Source organism: Callorhinus ursinus, unplaced genomic scaffold (genome assembly GCF_003265705.2).
Source record: "Callorhinus ursinus isolate GAN/ISIS: 27379988/994484 unplaced genomic scaffold, GSC_fseal_2.0 scaffold12, whole genome shotgun sequence".
Taxonomy (NCBI): Eukaryota; Metazoa; Chordata; class Mammalia; order Carnivora; family Otariidae; genus Callorhinus; species Callorhinus ursinus.
In genome coordinates this window covers 83,178,106-83,191,157 of record NW_027397074.1, presented here as the reverse complement: position 1 = coordinate 83,191,157, position 13,052 = coordinate 83,178,106, and the positions used below count along the sequence as shown (strand labels likewise).

Below are 13,052 nucleotides of genomic sequence, written 5' to 3'. Positions count from 1 at the left end.
GAAAAAAATTTTAAAAAAAGAAAAAAAAGAAAAGTTGCAAGAAATAGGCTTCTTATTGATTAGGACTTGCTATATTAAGATTTAACCCATATTTGATGAAAATATATGATTTCTAGCAGAATTCTGCCAGGTACTACATAACCATGGATAATAATAAATGAAAATAAAACAACAACAATGACAACAACAAAAGAGCTGTCTACCAGATAGTGGGAAACAGTTCTTTGGCAATAATCAGATTTAGGCTGTTGTCATTCAATCAAGGGTTATTCTTTCTCAAGGCCTCAAAGTTGAAAGGAGGCATTAAGAGTTGAAAGTCTGGGGGAGAGCAGGAGGTGTGGGGGCATAAGCAAATTCTCTTGAAGAGAGATCAGAGGGGCACACATCCACTGGGAAAGTGGCAGGAAACAGAGCTAAGTAGAAGGATGGAGTCACTAGGCTTAAAGCTGTATCAAGAACAGAAATTTAGATGTGGTTCCCTGCACAGAGAACCACCTTAAAGGAAACAGATTAGAAGACTACAATGTTTCTGAGGAATTACATTGCCAAGGAAACCACAAACATGACCTGCAACAATCTGTGTCCATTCAATGAGTAAAGCAGTCTGGACATCCACATCTGTATCAACAGGAAGTCAGCTATGAAAGCACGCAGCCCATGAGAAGGGTCTCTTCAAGATGGTCAGGTAGAACAATGGACAAGGAGGATCTCTCAGAGAGTGAAACCTAGGGTCACGGAGGGCATTAGGAAGGGGTCGCTTGCTCTTCCTAAAAAGATTTAAAAATTACTATAGACCAGTGAAGGTTATATTTCTTATACTTTTATTTTTCATGGGAGAAATGTATATTGCAGTTATCAGTCTTCAGTTTATACCTCATTCAACCAGAAGGAACCAAATCTTGACCTGATGTAGAGGGCGACACAACATTCAGGGATATGGATGTGAGCTGGATGCAATAACTAATGAGATTTTGGATTGCTCTCACTTGAAGAAACATAAAAATGTTCTATGTATGGGAAGAAGGGTGAAAATTGATATTTCTGTAGATTAACAGTGGTAGACACTGCCAGTTTTTCTGTTTTCAAAAACTATGATTAACTAAAACTTCTGAAATTCTTCATGCAATAAGAAGCTTTCTTTTTCTAAACCTATCTGACACAGCACATTTGTGACATCCTAATCCAGAAAGCAAAATCTGTCTAACATTGAGCAAAAACAAACTTCTGTCAAATAAAAAAAATAGCAGCAACTTTAAAAATAATGTAATATATAATTAAACACAAGCGTTATGTTAAAAATCTTTTATTTTGTTCATTTGCACTTTTAAAAATAAATCCTGGCAAATTTTATTCTCTCTCTCCCATTCCCTCATCATGATAGTTCTTATTTTGTTCTCAGGTAATTTACCTCAGGTCACATCTCTTCCATGATACCTGTGAAAGTTCTCCCTTCTGAAATTCAGTTATGCTTTAAAACTTTGGTTTTTTTTTTAAACTTAATTTAATTTTATTAGGTTATGTTAGTCACCATATAGTACATCATTAGTTTTTGATGTAGTGTTCCATGATAAAACTTTGTTTTTATAAAGAAGTCTAAGATCCACTTTGTTTTTCCTATTATTTTCTCTCTATACCACCTTACAAGAGCATTTTTAACCTTTGAGATTGTTCCTATCTAGATAAAAAACATCTTTGTTTCCTTTCTGATTTTTGCTTCTGTATTTCTAACTTTCCACTTAATGACATTAGCCTTACATCATTACCCAGTGTTTTATTATTTTCTAATGCTGCCTTATTGTCTTTCTAATCCTTGCCTCCCTTTATGGAATCTAGGGTTTTCATTATTTGGATACAAGAAATACCTCTTTTTCTTCCTGCATTCTGATCGCCAAATCATTACTTAAATTAGTGTTTCTCTAAGTGTGGAGAGAAAACTGCAGGCTTGAGACAACTTAGGAAAGAGTTCAGGAGATCAACAAAATAGAATTACCATAAGACTCAGCAATTTCACTCCCAGGTATATATTCAAGAGTAAGAAAAACCTACATGCATGCAGAAACTTGTACCCAAATGTTCACAGCAGCAATATTCCTAACAGCCAAAGAGTGGACAATCCAAGGTCCATCAACTGATTAATGGCTAAAAAAATGTAGTATATCCATACAATAGACTATTATTTGCACATAATTATGTAGGAATAAAGTAGTGATACATGTTAAAAATTGAATAAACCTTAAAAACATTACGCTACATGAAAGAAGCCAGTCACAAAAGACAACCTATTATGTGATTCCATTTATATAAAATGTCTAGGGGCACCTGGGTGGTTCAATCGGTTAAGCGTCTGCCTTCAGCTCAGTTCATGATCCCAGATGGAGCCCCGCAACAGGCACCCTGCTCAGCAGGGAGTTTGCTTCTCCCTCTCCCTCTGCCTGCTTGTGCTCACTCTCTCCCTCTCTCTCTCTGCCAAATAAATAAAGAAAATATTTTTTAAAATAAAAAGTAAAAAAACAAAATGTCTAGAATTGGCAAATCTATACACAGAAAGTAGATTAGTGGTTGTCTAGGGCTGGAGGTATTGTAGGAGAACTGCAGACTGGCTCCTAATGAGTTTGGGGTTTCTACTTGGGGTCATGAAAATGACCAAAAATTCGCCTCTTTCCCACACCTTATTCCCTAAAAAAGACTTGAAATTTCACCACTGCAGATGTATCCTTTTTAGGGTCTTGAAGGCCAGAGAGCCTTACAAATTCCTTATGATTGTAAAATTCCCTTGGGGAGTTAATAATGATTCTTAATTTTTTGAAGGATGGCTAGTTGCTGAGATGGGCAAGTGGGAAGCCAAAAGAAAGAAGCATTTTAAAAAAGTGAGAATTTAGCAAAGGCTCTATTTGATTACTTCCTAGATGAGCCAGACTAGACAAACTCATTTACTTGAATCTATGATCTTCTTTAAAATCTCAATAATGGAAAAGAGAAAAATGCACACACTCAGAAAGAATTTACTTCCTAGTTCAAAGAGAGAAGTTGATGTATAAATAATGGAATGCCCAAAGGAAAAACCAAACAAATGGGCAAACAAAATAAACGCTGACAGACCTGCATGATCACAGGCACTGGCTTCCATATTGGTTTTCTTCCTGCTCATATAGTATTATTATTTGAATTCTCAGAAGTTTTTAAAAATAAGTAGCCTACAATAATTTCCTCTCTTTTTTGGCCATAGAGAATTAGGAATGCAAACAGAAATACCAATTATATTTATTGGGAAAAACAAACACACTTTTCTCTGGTTTGTAAAGAAATACTATGAAAAAACTTCTAGAATGATCTTTCGTTTTCACTTATACTTGTGGCGGCCAAGGAGGGATGCTTGTCACATATTCCTGTTTGAGGATCAGGGTCGGCTGGTGAAACTAGAGTCCAGAGATGGCCTTCTACTGAGGCCATGGGCCCCCAGCCTGCTCTAATCAACTACTAACTATGGCAACAGGACCAGGGTCCAGCCATTTCCATTTGGTGATAGATGCTAACAGGCAATTTTGCGAGGGACCATGCCAACACTGCCAGCACTCTGGGGCTCTTCCTACTCAATCCCCTTCTTCCCCCTGATACCCTCCTTGGGTATCAGACCTGCTCTTCCTCTTTCATCCCTGTATCCTTCAGAGGCATTCTGTCCAGTAGGTCTTTCAAATGTCTAATTCCATCCTAACCTCTGCTTCTTAGAATACCTAAATAGACACATTACTCATGAAAAAAAAAGCATAAATTTCTTCCTTTTTTCTTATTTTTTTGATAAAACATTATAAAATCAATGATTAAAATAATGTGTAGAAATACTTATGTTCCTCAAGTAGTAACTTGACACATATCACATATTTGTAGCAGATATATGAGTTTTAAAATTTATTTTAAAATTTGGCTGGTTTTTTCAACTTAAGAGTGTTTTAGATATGGAAAATACTTTCTAAAAATACAGAGAAATCATATTTAACCTACATATTTGTAGAGTTATCTATATTATTTCCAGTGTCAAAACATTATGTTCTTTTAGTCTACTGATTTTAAGGTAGCAAAATTAATATAAGAAAGCAGAAGATGCCAGTGATAATAGCCACAGCATTAAGACAATTCTTGCAAGTCAAAGAGTTTTTATAATTCCATGATTTTTCTTCTTTGAAAAACTACTTAGTTCTATCTTAAATCTGAATATTCCCAATGCAAGCCATTCAGAGAGCCAGAAAAAAGCAAAGGCATGTAGAATATCACAATAACTGTAATTAGCCCGCATCCTAGGTCTAAGCAAATTTTACTTCTAGAGATATATAAAGGTCTTTGGAATTTGGGGCTATGTAATGAATACTTTCTTATCTCCAACAGAAAAACAGTTTCTGATGAAGTTAATGTATCCAATTTCATTGTGCAATTCCCTTCCTCTTCTTTGCCCTTTTCTTTTATGCATATAATTGGAAAACAAACTAATACAACCAAAAGCACTTTGGGAATTGGACTGAAAAAGAAATGTGTCTCTCCTTATTAATGTTCTCATAATGGAAAGAAATGCTTTTTTAAAAATGTACTTTTTTAAAGTGGGGGATGAATTTGCATAGAATAGCAAATACTGATCTAAATATTTACATGGGCAGGTAGTTGTTTTTGTATAATCAAATCCTTTTTAAGAAATTAATAACTTAGGAAGTTTCTAGATTAACTCACTACAATTAAGGATGGGCCAATCCTCTGAAGCTGAAAAAGAGAAAAACAATATAATGTTTTATATAATATAATAATATTATAATATTGAACCAGGGTAAAACAGTAGAAGCACAAAAGAAAAAAATACATATATATGTACAAAAATTAATTGGTAGGTTTGGAAGCAATAAAAGAAAAATGAATTCTAATTGTTACATAATGTTAGCCAACCCAAATCAAATAAAATATTTTTACAGGAATCTCTAAGGTTCTAAGTTGTGATTTCCTCATTTCTCATTCTGAAGTTTAATAAATTGTTAGTTGGTCAGAAAAAGTTGTCCTTTGCCATTTGCAATAGCACGTTCTGCATGGAGCACTGGGTGTTGTGCGCAAACAATGAATCATGGAACACTACATCAAAAACTAATCATGTATGGTGATTAACATAACATAATAATAAAAAAAGAAAGATCTATGTTTATGAAAAATGTACTCCCTAATTTCATACTAAACTTAAATGCAGATGCCTGATTTTTTAATTTATTTGTGCTATCTATATATACGGAATAGTTGAAATCTTTGTAATATTGGCGAAATTTCCTTTAAAAAAAATCACAGAGATGCATATTACACAAAAGGTGGGGAACTCAAGTATTCCAACATTAATAACAATGTTCAGCACTATGTAAATGTAGATGATGGTTAACTTTCATTTTATTTGTAAAAAGACAATAAGTAGTTTATCTCCTAACCCCCTCCAACCTTAGTATAGTTGGACCAGGAGTATAGTTTGGATGGAACAAAGACCAGGAGGAGATTACAGTTAGGTCATACTTTCAAGCTGGAAGTACATCTACTCAGAGGTTATATGTGAACTAATATTTTTAAAATACATTTTATTTTAGAGCAGCTGCTTTGCTTTGAGTCAGTGTCCTCCACTTGTCTATTTCTGAGAGGCACTGTGGTCCCCAGATCAGAGACTGATTGGAATTTTAGTTTCCAAGAGCTGGTTTTAGATCAGTAGACTCCTGACCCTTGTTATACCCCGTGGGTGATACGGCAAAAAGAGCATCTGGCAAAGACTTGAGAGATTTGGGAACTGAGTCAGATACCATCCAGAAAAACCAAGAGAGGACATGCAAGTGAGGGGGTTAGGTCACAGTCTTGTTGATTCTGGAGGAGGGATGACAGGTCGCTGCACGGACAGACACTGTCAGTACGTTTATGATGCGCAGGTCAGAACTAAGTTTTAGGGAAACACTGCCAAATGGACCCCACAGTGTAGAAGGGGAAGGAGGAAGTGTGGAATAGGGAAAGGGTAAGCTCTAGGCTTTCTGTCAGGCAGACTGGTGTTATCCTTGGCTCCTGTTTGTTTATCACAACCCCTATCCCACCGGTGGGCAGGTCCTGTTGATCAGGACTTGGTCATTTCCCACTCCCTCCGCTGCTACCTCCCAGTCTCTACCTTCCTTTATCTGGATTACTGCAATAGTCTCCACTGTGAGCCCTCATTCGATTATACTCTTTTCTGAAAACTGCATCCTGAGAGATCATTTTAAAATGTAAATCAGATTACGCCACCCCCCTGGTCCAATCTTCAAAGGCCTTCCCATTTCACTCAGAGTAAAAGACTCCTCACCACCCAGCTCAACTGCCCCCATTCCTAAAGCCAAGCCGGTCTCCTTTCCGCAAGCATCACACACACCCACCATCTGTACCTGTGTCCGCACTTGCCGTCCTCTCTACCAGGGATGCTCTTCTCCCTGATCTCCTCACCCCCTTGAGCTCTTTGTCCAAATGCCATCTTGTCAACGGAGGCTTCCTCTGGCCAACTTACGGTAAGAGGTAATTCTCAACAACCCTCCCATAAGAACTTCCCATCTTTCCTGGATTTATTGACTCCACAGTATACTCATTTTACCAATCTGTTATTTTGACTGGAATGTAACCTTTTGAGAGCCAAGTATTCTTTCTAACTTGTTCACTGTTCTAGGATGAATAATAATGACAGGTTTTAGTAAATATTCACCAAACAAAATTATCTAAATCCTGTCTCTACTACTTTTTAGTTGTACATGTAATACACTTAGATAAAAAATTGCATCTGATATAAATAAATTACTTTATCTTCAAGACCCTGGGAAGTTATACCTCTCAAATATGACAATGGAATATCGTATGCTAGCACAATCACTATCCCTTACCTAAATGTTTTGGGGGTGATGGGCATATGGTAGAAGCTGACAATCTATGTGGGAATAGAAAGTCCTATAGCCCCTTGTGCATGTAATCATTAAGTATATCCATAAGGGACCACTGATTAACTTATTCAATGAATAGATAGACATTGAGAATCTATTATGTGTCAGACATTTTTTTCTAAATATTCGAGATACATTAGAAAACAAAAAATAAAAACCTGGCCTCTTCGTGCTTACATTCTGCTTCCAGCAAGAAACAATCCATACAGTAAATAAAGAAGGATGTAAAATGTCAGAGCATGAGTAAGTGCTGTGGGAGGGGAGGGAAGAAAGTGGACTCGAAAGGGCGTGGGGAGTGGGGAAGGGGTGGTGTGCTGGAGTCGGGGGCAAGGACCCAGTGGTCCCCCTGGAGAAGGTGAGGCCTGGGCCAAGTCTCTAAGGAGGACTACATGAAAGGTCAAAAAACAAACTGCAAATCCACAAAAAATGGAAGGGTCTAGAAATAGAAACACAGGGGCAGAAGCAACCCCATGGGTGGTTGTTGGGTGAAGCAGGAGGGGTAGGAGGGGATTTGGGGAGTTAAAGGGATGATCTTAGAGCTGGAGGCTGGTGATGGCTGCAGCACTGTATACATTTACTAAAACTCACTGAACTGTACACTTGAAATAGGTGATTGTAGCATTTGTAAGTTTTATCTTAGTAAAGGTATTGAAAAGAGAGAGAGGGAATAAAGGGAGTAACATTAGAAATTATAAAATAAGCATGTAGAAGGCTTGGAAATTGTAATTAGGAAACTGTAAAAGTAGTTTCTGGTATTACTTCATCTGTACATTAAACCAGATGTCTGATTATAATTTTATGTGATGTCTCGAATCCAGGATATATAAAACCCTACAATGGGTAATTCTGTGTGTCAACTTGGATAGGCTATAGTGCCCAGTTATTCAGTCAAACATGACTCTAGGTGTTGCTGTGCAGGTATTTTGCAGATATGGATAACGTCTCAATCAACCAACTTTAAGTAAAGGAGACTATCCTTGACATTGTGAGCCTCATCCAATTGGCTGAAAGGTCTTATGCGCAGAACAGAGGTTTCCCCAGATGGAGCTCAGAGTAGCTATAAAATTAGTAAGAGAATCATACAAATAATATAAAATGACAGCTTTATAAAGGTGAGACCAATATTGCTGTGAAAGGAAAAACAATAAATTCCACGAGGGACACAGATTATGTCTTCTTTTTTGTCATGGTATATGGCCAGTGTCTAGCATAAAACCTGGGTTATACTAGGGGCTCTATAATCTCTTTGTATATAAATGAATGAACTTAGATCCCAGTTTTATAACAGAAAAGATAAAACCATCAAAATATGTTTGGAAGGAAAGTCCTTCTTGAGAGCAGCCACCCCCTTCCAGGAAGACTGGCTCTGGAACTTTCTTAGCTCTTCTCTTCAGCCCACAGCTCCTTTTCCGTTCAAATGAAAGCAACAGGGTAATAATAATAAAAAAATACCATCCCTGAAAAAGTTAAGAAATTTACAAATCCTTCTGTTCTCTCATGACCATGGGCTCTGGCCTGTATCAGAAAGTCTATTACCAGGTAAACAGCCAATAAATAAATTTACTCTGATTATTAAAATTAACAGTCTTATCAAAAGTAATTCCAGTTGGGTGGTAGAGGAAAAAAAATTAAAGCAACCAAAATAACTCTTCCTGAGGAAACATCCCAAATAAATAATCTCTTTCTTTTTCTGTTTATTCCCAAGAAAGAACAAGATAAAAGAATTCTTGGTGCTTCAACATCTGATCACGAGTGTTCCAGAGGAGAACTAAGACTTTTTCTGGGATTAGCAGGGTGCAAGCATGGAGGGATAATCTCCACGCTGGTAGGAAAGAGCAGGAAAGAATAGGAGCTACATGGCCGGGACTTCACTTCAAAAAAAACAAAGTGTGTACACGTTCAGAAGTCTGTAATTGAGTACACGAGGCCAGCAAGCCTTTAGTTAAGGCTTTCACCTAGTAAGAAAACAATTTATTTTTTACCAAGGAGGAAGGAATGCTTTGATTAGTGGAGAAGTTGGTCAGAGACTTTAGAGGAGCACATGGTCTGAAATCTTACATCTTCCTTGATGAGTTAAATAAAGACTCCATGTGGATTGGAAAGGGAGTCAGCACTGAGCATACCCTGGAATCAGACCCTGGGTTTAACAGGTTATGCTGGCAGTGTTTACAACCATTATTTAAAGTTCTACTGCCTTTCAATGGATGAAGAAGATAAATTATTAAAATGATCTATCAACAAGTGAAGCCACGATCCCAAGCCAGGAGTGTGTTTTTCAAAGTCATATTTTAGGACAAGTCAATTTTCTTTCTACTCTACTAATGTTTCTTAAGATGTTTTTATTACAACATCTACAACTAACTTTAAATTTTTCAGCACAGACAATAGGAAGCATGTGTGTGTGTGTGTGTGTGTGTGTGTGTGTGTGTGTGTGTGTGTGTGTTTAATTTACAATTTAGAGACAGCTAGCATTCTACTCTGAAAGCCGCGTGCCAGAGGTGGTCACGAGCAGCCATTGCAGAGGAGGCTACTGGATTTCTGCTCTCTGTTCCTCTAACCAACTTACTAAATGCCAAACTGGGTTTTCTTTGGTGAAATGAGTGCTTTGTTTATCAGCATAAATGTTAGATAAATGTTAGGAAAGATATCTCAGTGGTGAAATTAAAGATATTAAGAATATGTAGTTTGGCAAAACATCTTTTAGAGACACTCACAGCCTGTGCGTAGACAGGATAAGACAAGTGAGGCCGATGACCTGAAGCCTTGGACATGGTTCTGGGATCTTGATCACTTAGTGATCCTGTGCCAGCCATCAGCTTGGGAGACTTTCTGTTGCTTGGCACTGGCTGAGTGTAGCTGAATCCTGCTTCTAAAATACTGCGAAAGCTGCCCAAAGAGAACATTTTAGGCAAGGTATAGCAAGTCAGAGAGCTAGGACTTCACTGAGCTTACAGAAGAGTTTGTATTAACTGCATTGTGGCTACCTGCTAATAAAAATGTTCATTTAATAAATGTCTGTATGAGCACCAGACATCGGCCTATGATTTCCTTTTACTGCTTCGTGGCTAAGCTACAAGACAGTAGCTAATCCTCACTTACCTCACTTTTCGGTGACTGACATCTTTCAGAAGAATCTGAAAGATGTGCATGCAAATTGGCTAAGGTTAATCTATAATTCTTTCCTCAGATCATTTGTGCCAGAATAACTTGAAGCTTAGAATTCTTTCTTTTCCCAGCATTCTGCATTGAGTTCTAGGAGTGGGGGCTGAGGATTCTGAAATGTAACAAGTTCCCCTGGTGATTCTCATATATTCCAAGGATAAAACCAAAGAAGCATCCTGATCATGTGCTGACAGCATTTCCCAATGGCAGACCAAAGACCCAAGAGGGAGAAAATATGCTCTAGCCACTGGGTTTGAAAACCAAAATCTGTAAAACAATAGCAAATATCACACTATGAAGACTTCATATCCCATTAACTCTGTGCCTTAAATTTGCTGGTTATAGCTATGAGGCTACCCATGTAGATGGAAATAGACCAAAACTCGCCTTAGGCATTCAGCATGCTCATCGATGGCCAAAGATATTCCACTGCCATTTGGATGGATAGCTATTATCTATAGCTTTCCAACTGACTACTGTGATCCATTTTCTATGACAGCAATGAAAACTGTTGGCCAAAAGCCCATCATATTAAATATATTTTTTGCAGGAAAACCAGTTGGGTTACTGGGTTACTTTCACATCAATAAGCCCCAGTTTATTCACTTAGAAGACATCTTGGCTGACTTTCACCCAACTCATCAAATATTTATTGAGAGCCTTTTTAGAAACATGTAGTTTTTAACTTCCAATGAACACAATGTAAGGTTCAAGACAGAGAGGTCTAGCCCAGGTCTTTTGTCTCAGAGTTGTCCCGCATCATAGCATGATGCATAGTGAGAAACACCCTGGCACACAAGAGTCACAGGTCTTGAGTTCAGGTGCTGCCCACAAACTCAATGACAAGTCAGTGAAGCTCTGTGGGCTTCATATTTCTCCTTTTAAACAACTGGGAGTAAAATGCTTGGCCTTGCTTGCTTTTCTAAATTTACTAATTCATTCATATTTCTTGGTCATCTATATTCCAGGAATTTTTCTAAGACCAAGGAGGATACAGCAGGGAACAAGATATACAAGATGACTGCTCTCAAACAGGCTTATTCTAATAATTAGAAATATATATAAATATACTGATATATAAACAAATAAGCAAGTTAAGTGTGAATATTAATACATATATTTTGAGCAGATATATGTACACATATGTTTTTTAAAGTTTAACAAAGCCTTTCCTAAGAGTACAATATATTTTTTAGATCTCATATTGTGTGATTTTGGATGAAGAATTCGATAATCTAGTGAAAGATATACTGATTTAAACAAACCTAGCACTTTAATAAAAAACTGTCCCTATATTTCATTAATGATAAAAAAAATTCTGGCAGGATACATTTTTCAAATTAAAAAAAATATGCCCAGATCCATGATAGAACACTTTTTCACATATAGTAGAATTTATTGTTTGAAGAGAACCTTCTTTTTCACTTATTTTTTCTTAAGAACTAAGACGTGTGATAAGATGGCTTTCCTGTAAGGCAACCTGTGGTGTGTAGCCTCGAAGATTTTCTCCATGCATGTGTCCTCATGTAATCCCTCTCTTTTAAGTGTGGTCTGGATTTAGTGACTCGATTCTACCAAACTGTGTATAACCGAAGTGATGGGATGTCACTTCCAAGACTAGATTGTAAAAAAGCTTCAGCTTCCATCGTGGAAACTTTCTCTCTTGTTTACTGGTTTCCCCCCCTCTCTGCTCCTCTCCCCTGATCTCTCTCAGCCTGATCACCCATGAGAGAGACGGTTTGAAGAAGACAGGCCTGGAAAATCAGAGCCACACGGAGGAGAATCGAGGCACCCCAGACAACAACCAGCAGCAACGTTCAACCTAGCGAGTGCACCTTCCTAGAAACATACGTGCAGCCCAGTGAAGGCTGCGGATAATGCAGTCACAGTCAAGTGCTTGGGTAGAATAACCTCATGAGGGACCTCATGAGGGACCTGGAGTCAGAATCAGCCAGCTACACTACTCCTGAATTCATGATCTAGAATAACTGTGAGACAGGGAGGCCTGGCTGGCTCAGACGGTGGAGCATGTGACTCCTGATCTCGGGGTTGTGAGTGCAAGCCCCAAGTTGGGTGAGTTCAAGCCCCAAGTTCGGTGGGGACCCTACTCAAGAAAAAAAACCAGGACTAGAATAACTGTGAGGCAATGTTTGTTGTTCTAAGCCACTAAGGTTTGGAGTAATTAATTACACAGCAATAGGTGACCCAAGGATCGGACTCTTGAGGGTAGTATTATGAGAATCAATGGATTCAGAATCTCATGGTTTATACTTTGAATATTTGAATTAAACTAGAAGAATATGGTGACATTATAAGAATACTTTATCATGAAGAAGCATAAATTTGCCACTCTTTTTTAGCTCATGGAATAAGAGTTTGGTGTTTTCCCTGAGATCTGCTGAGTCTACTGAATCAAATATAAATACTTAATAATCAAACTTGACTGAAACTGTTTCTAACAATGTACTAGTTAACCAATAAAAAACGGTAGTCTTACCTCCAAAAAAGTACTTCTCGCCAGTTTTAACTTGAAGAGGACTATTAGTTCGAACAGCTGAAGCCTCGTCTCCATCGATGGTGAGAATGGCAAAATTTTCCTTAGCCAGGAAACGAACCTCATGCCACTGTCCATCATTCAACCCAGAACCTGTTAAGTAAAAAAAGTCAATTTATTTTCTAAAGATGGTACAGTTTAAAACAATTTTCAGTACCAACAAGGTCAGAAATTTGTCGGTAAAGATTAGCATATTTTCATCTAGAAAAATTCAGTACTACCTGCAATTGATATCATGTTTCTTTAATATCAGAAGTGGTTCTAGCCTCCATTTGACAGGTAAGGCATAACAGAACCCAATAAAGGAGGGGAATAGTCATTAATGTGCCATTGGCATACCTGGGAAAATTAATGGAGTGAATAAAGCTGTTTGGGAGGTG

At 37.6% G+C, this 13,052-nt stretch overlaps 1 protein-coding gene across 1 annotated transcript in view; it reads right to left on the bottom strand.

Annotated features, from left to right (window-relative positions):
• CNTNAP2 (contactin associated protein 2) overlaps window positions 1-13,052 on the bottom strand; it is a 2,027,980-nt gene that overhangs the window by 897,519 nt on the left and 1,117,409 nt on the right. The window contains exon 9 of the mRNA XM_073899330.1: window positions 12,616-12,765. Within this exon, the coding sequence (XP_073755431.1) occupies window positions 12,616-12,765 (150 nt within the window). The remainder of the gene's footprint in view (window positions 1-12,615; window positions 12,766-13,052) is intronic.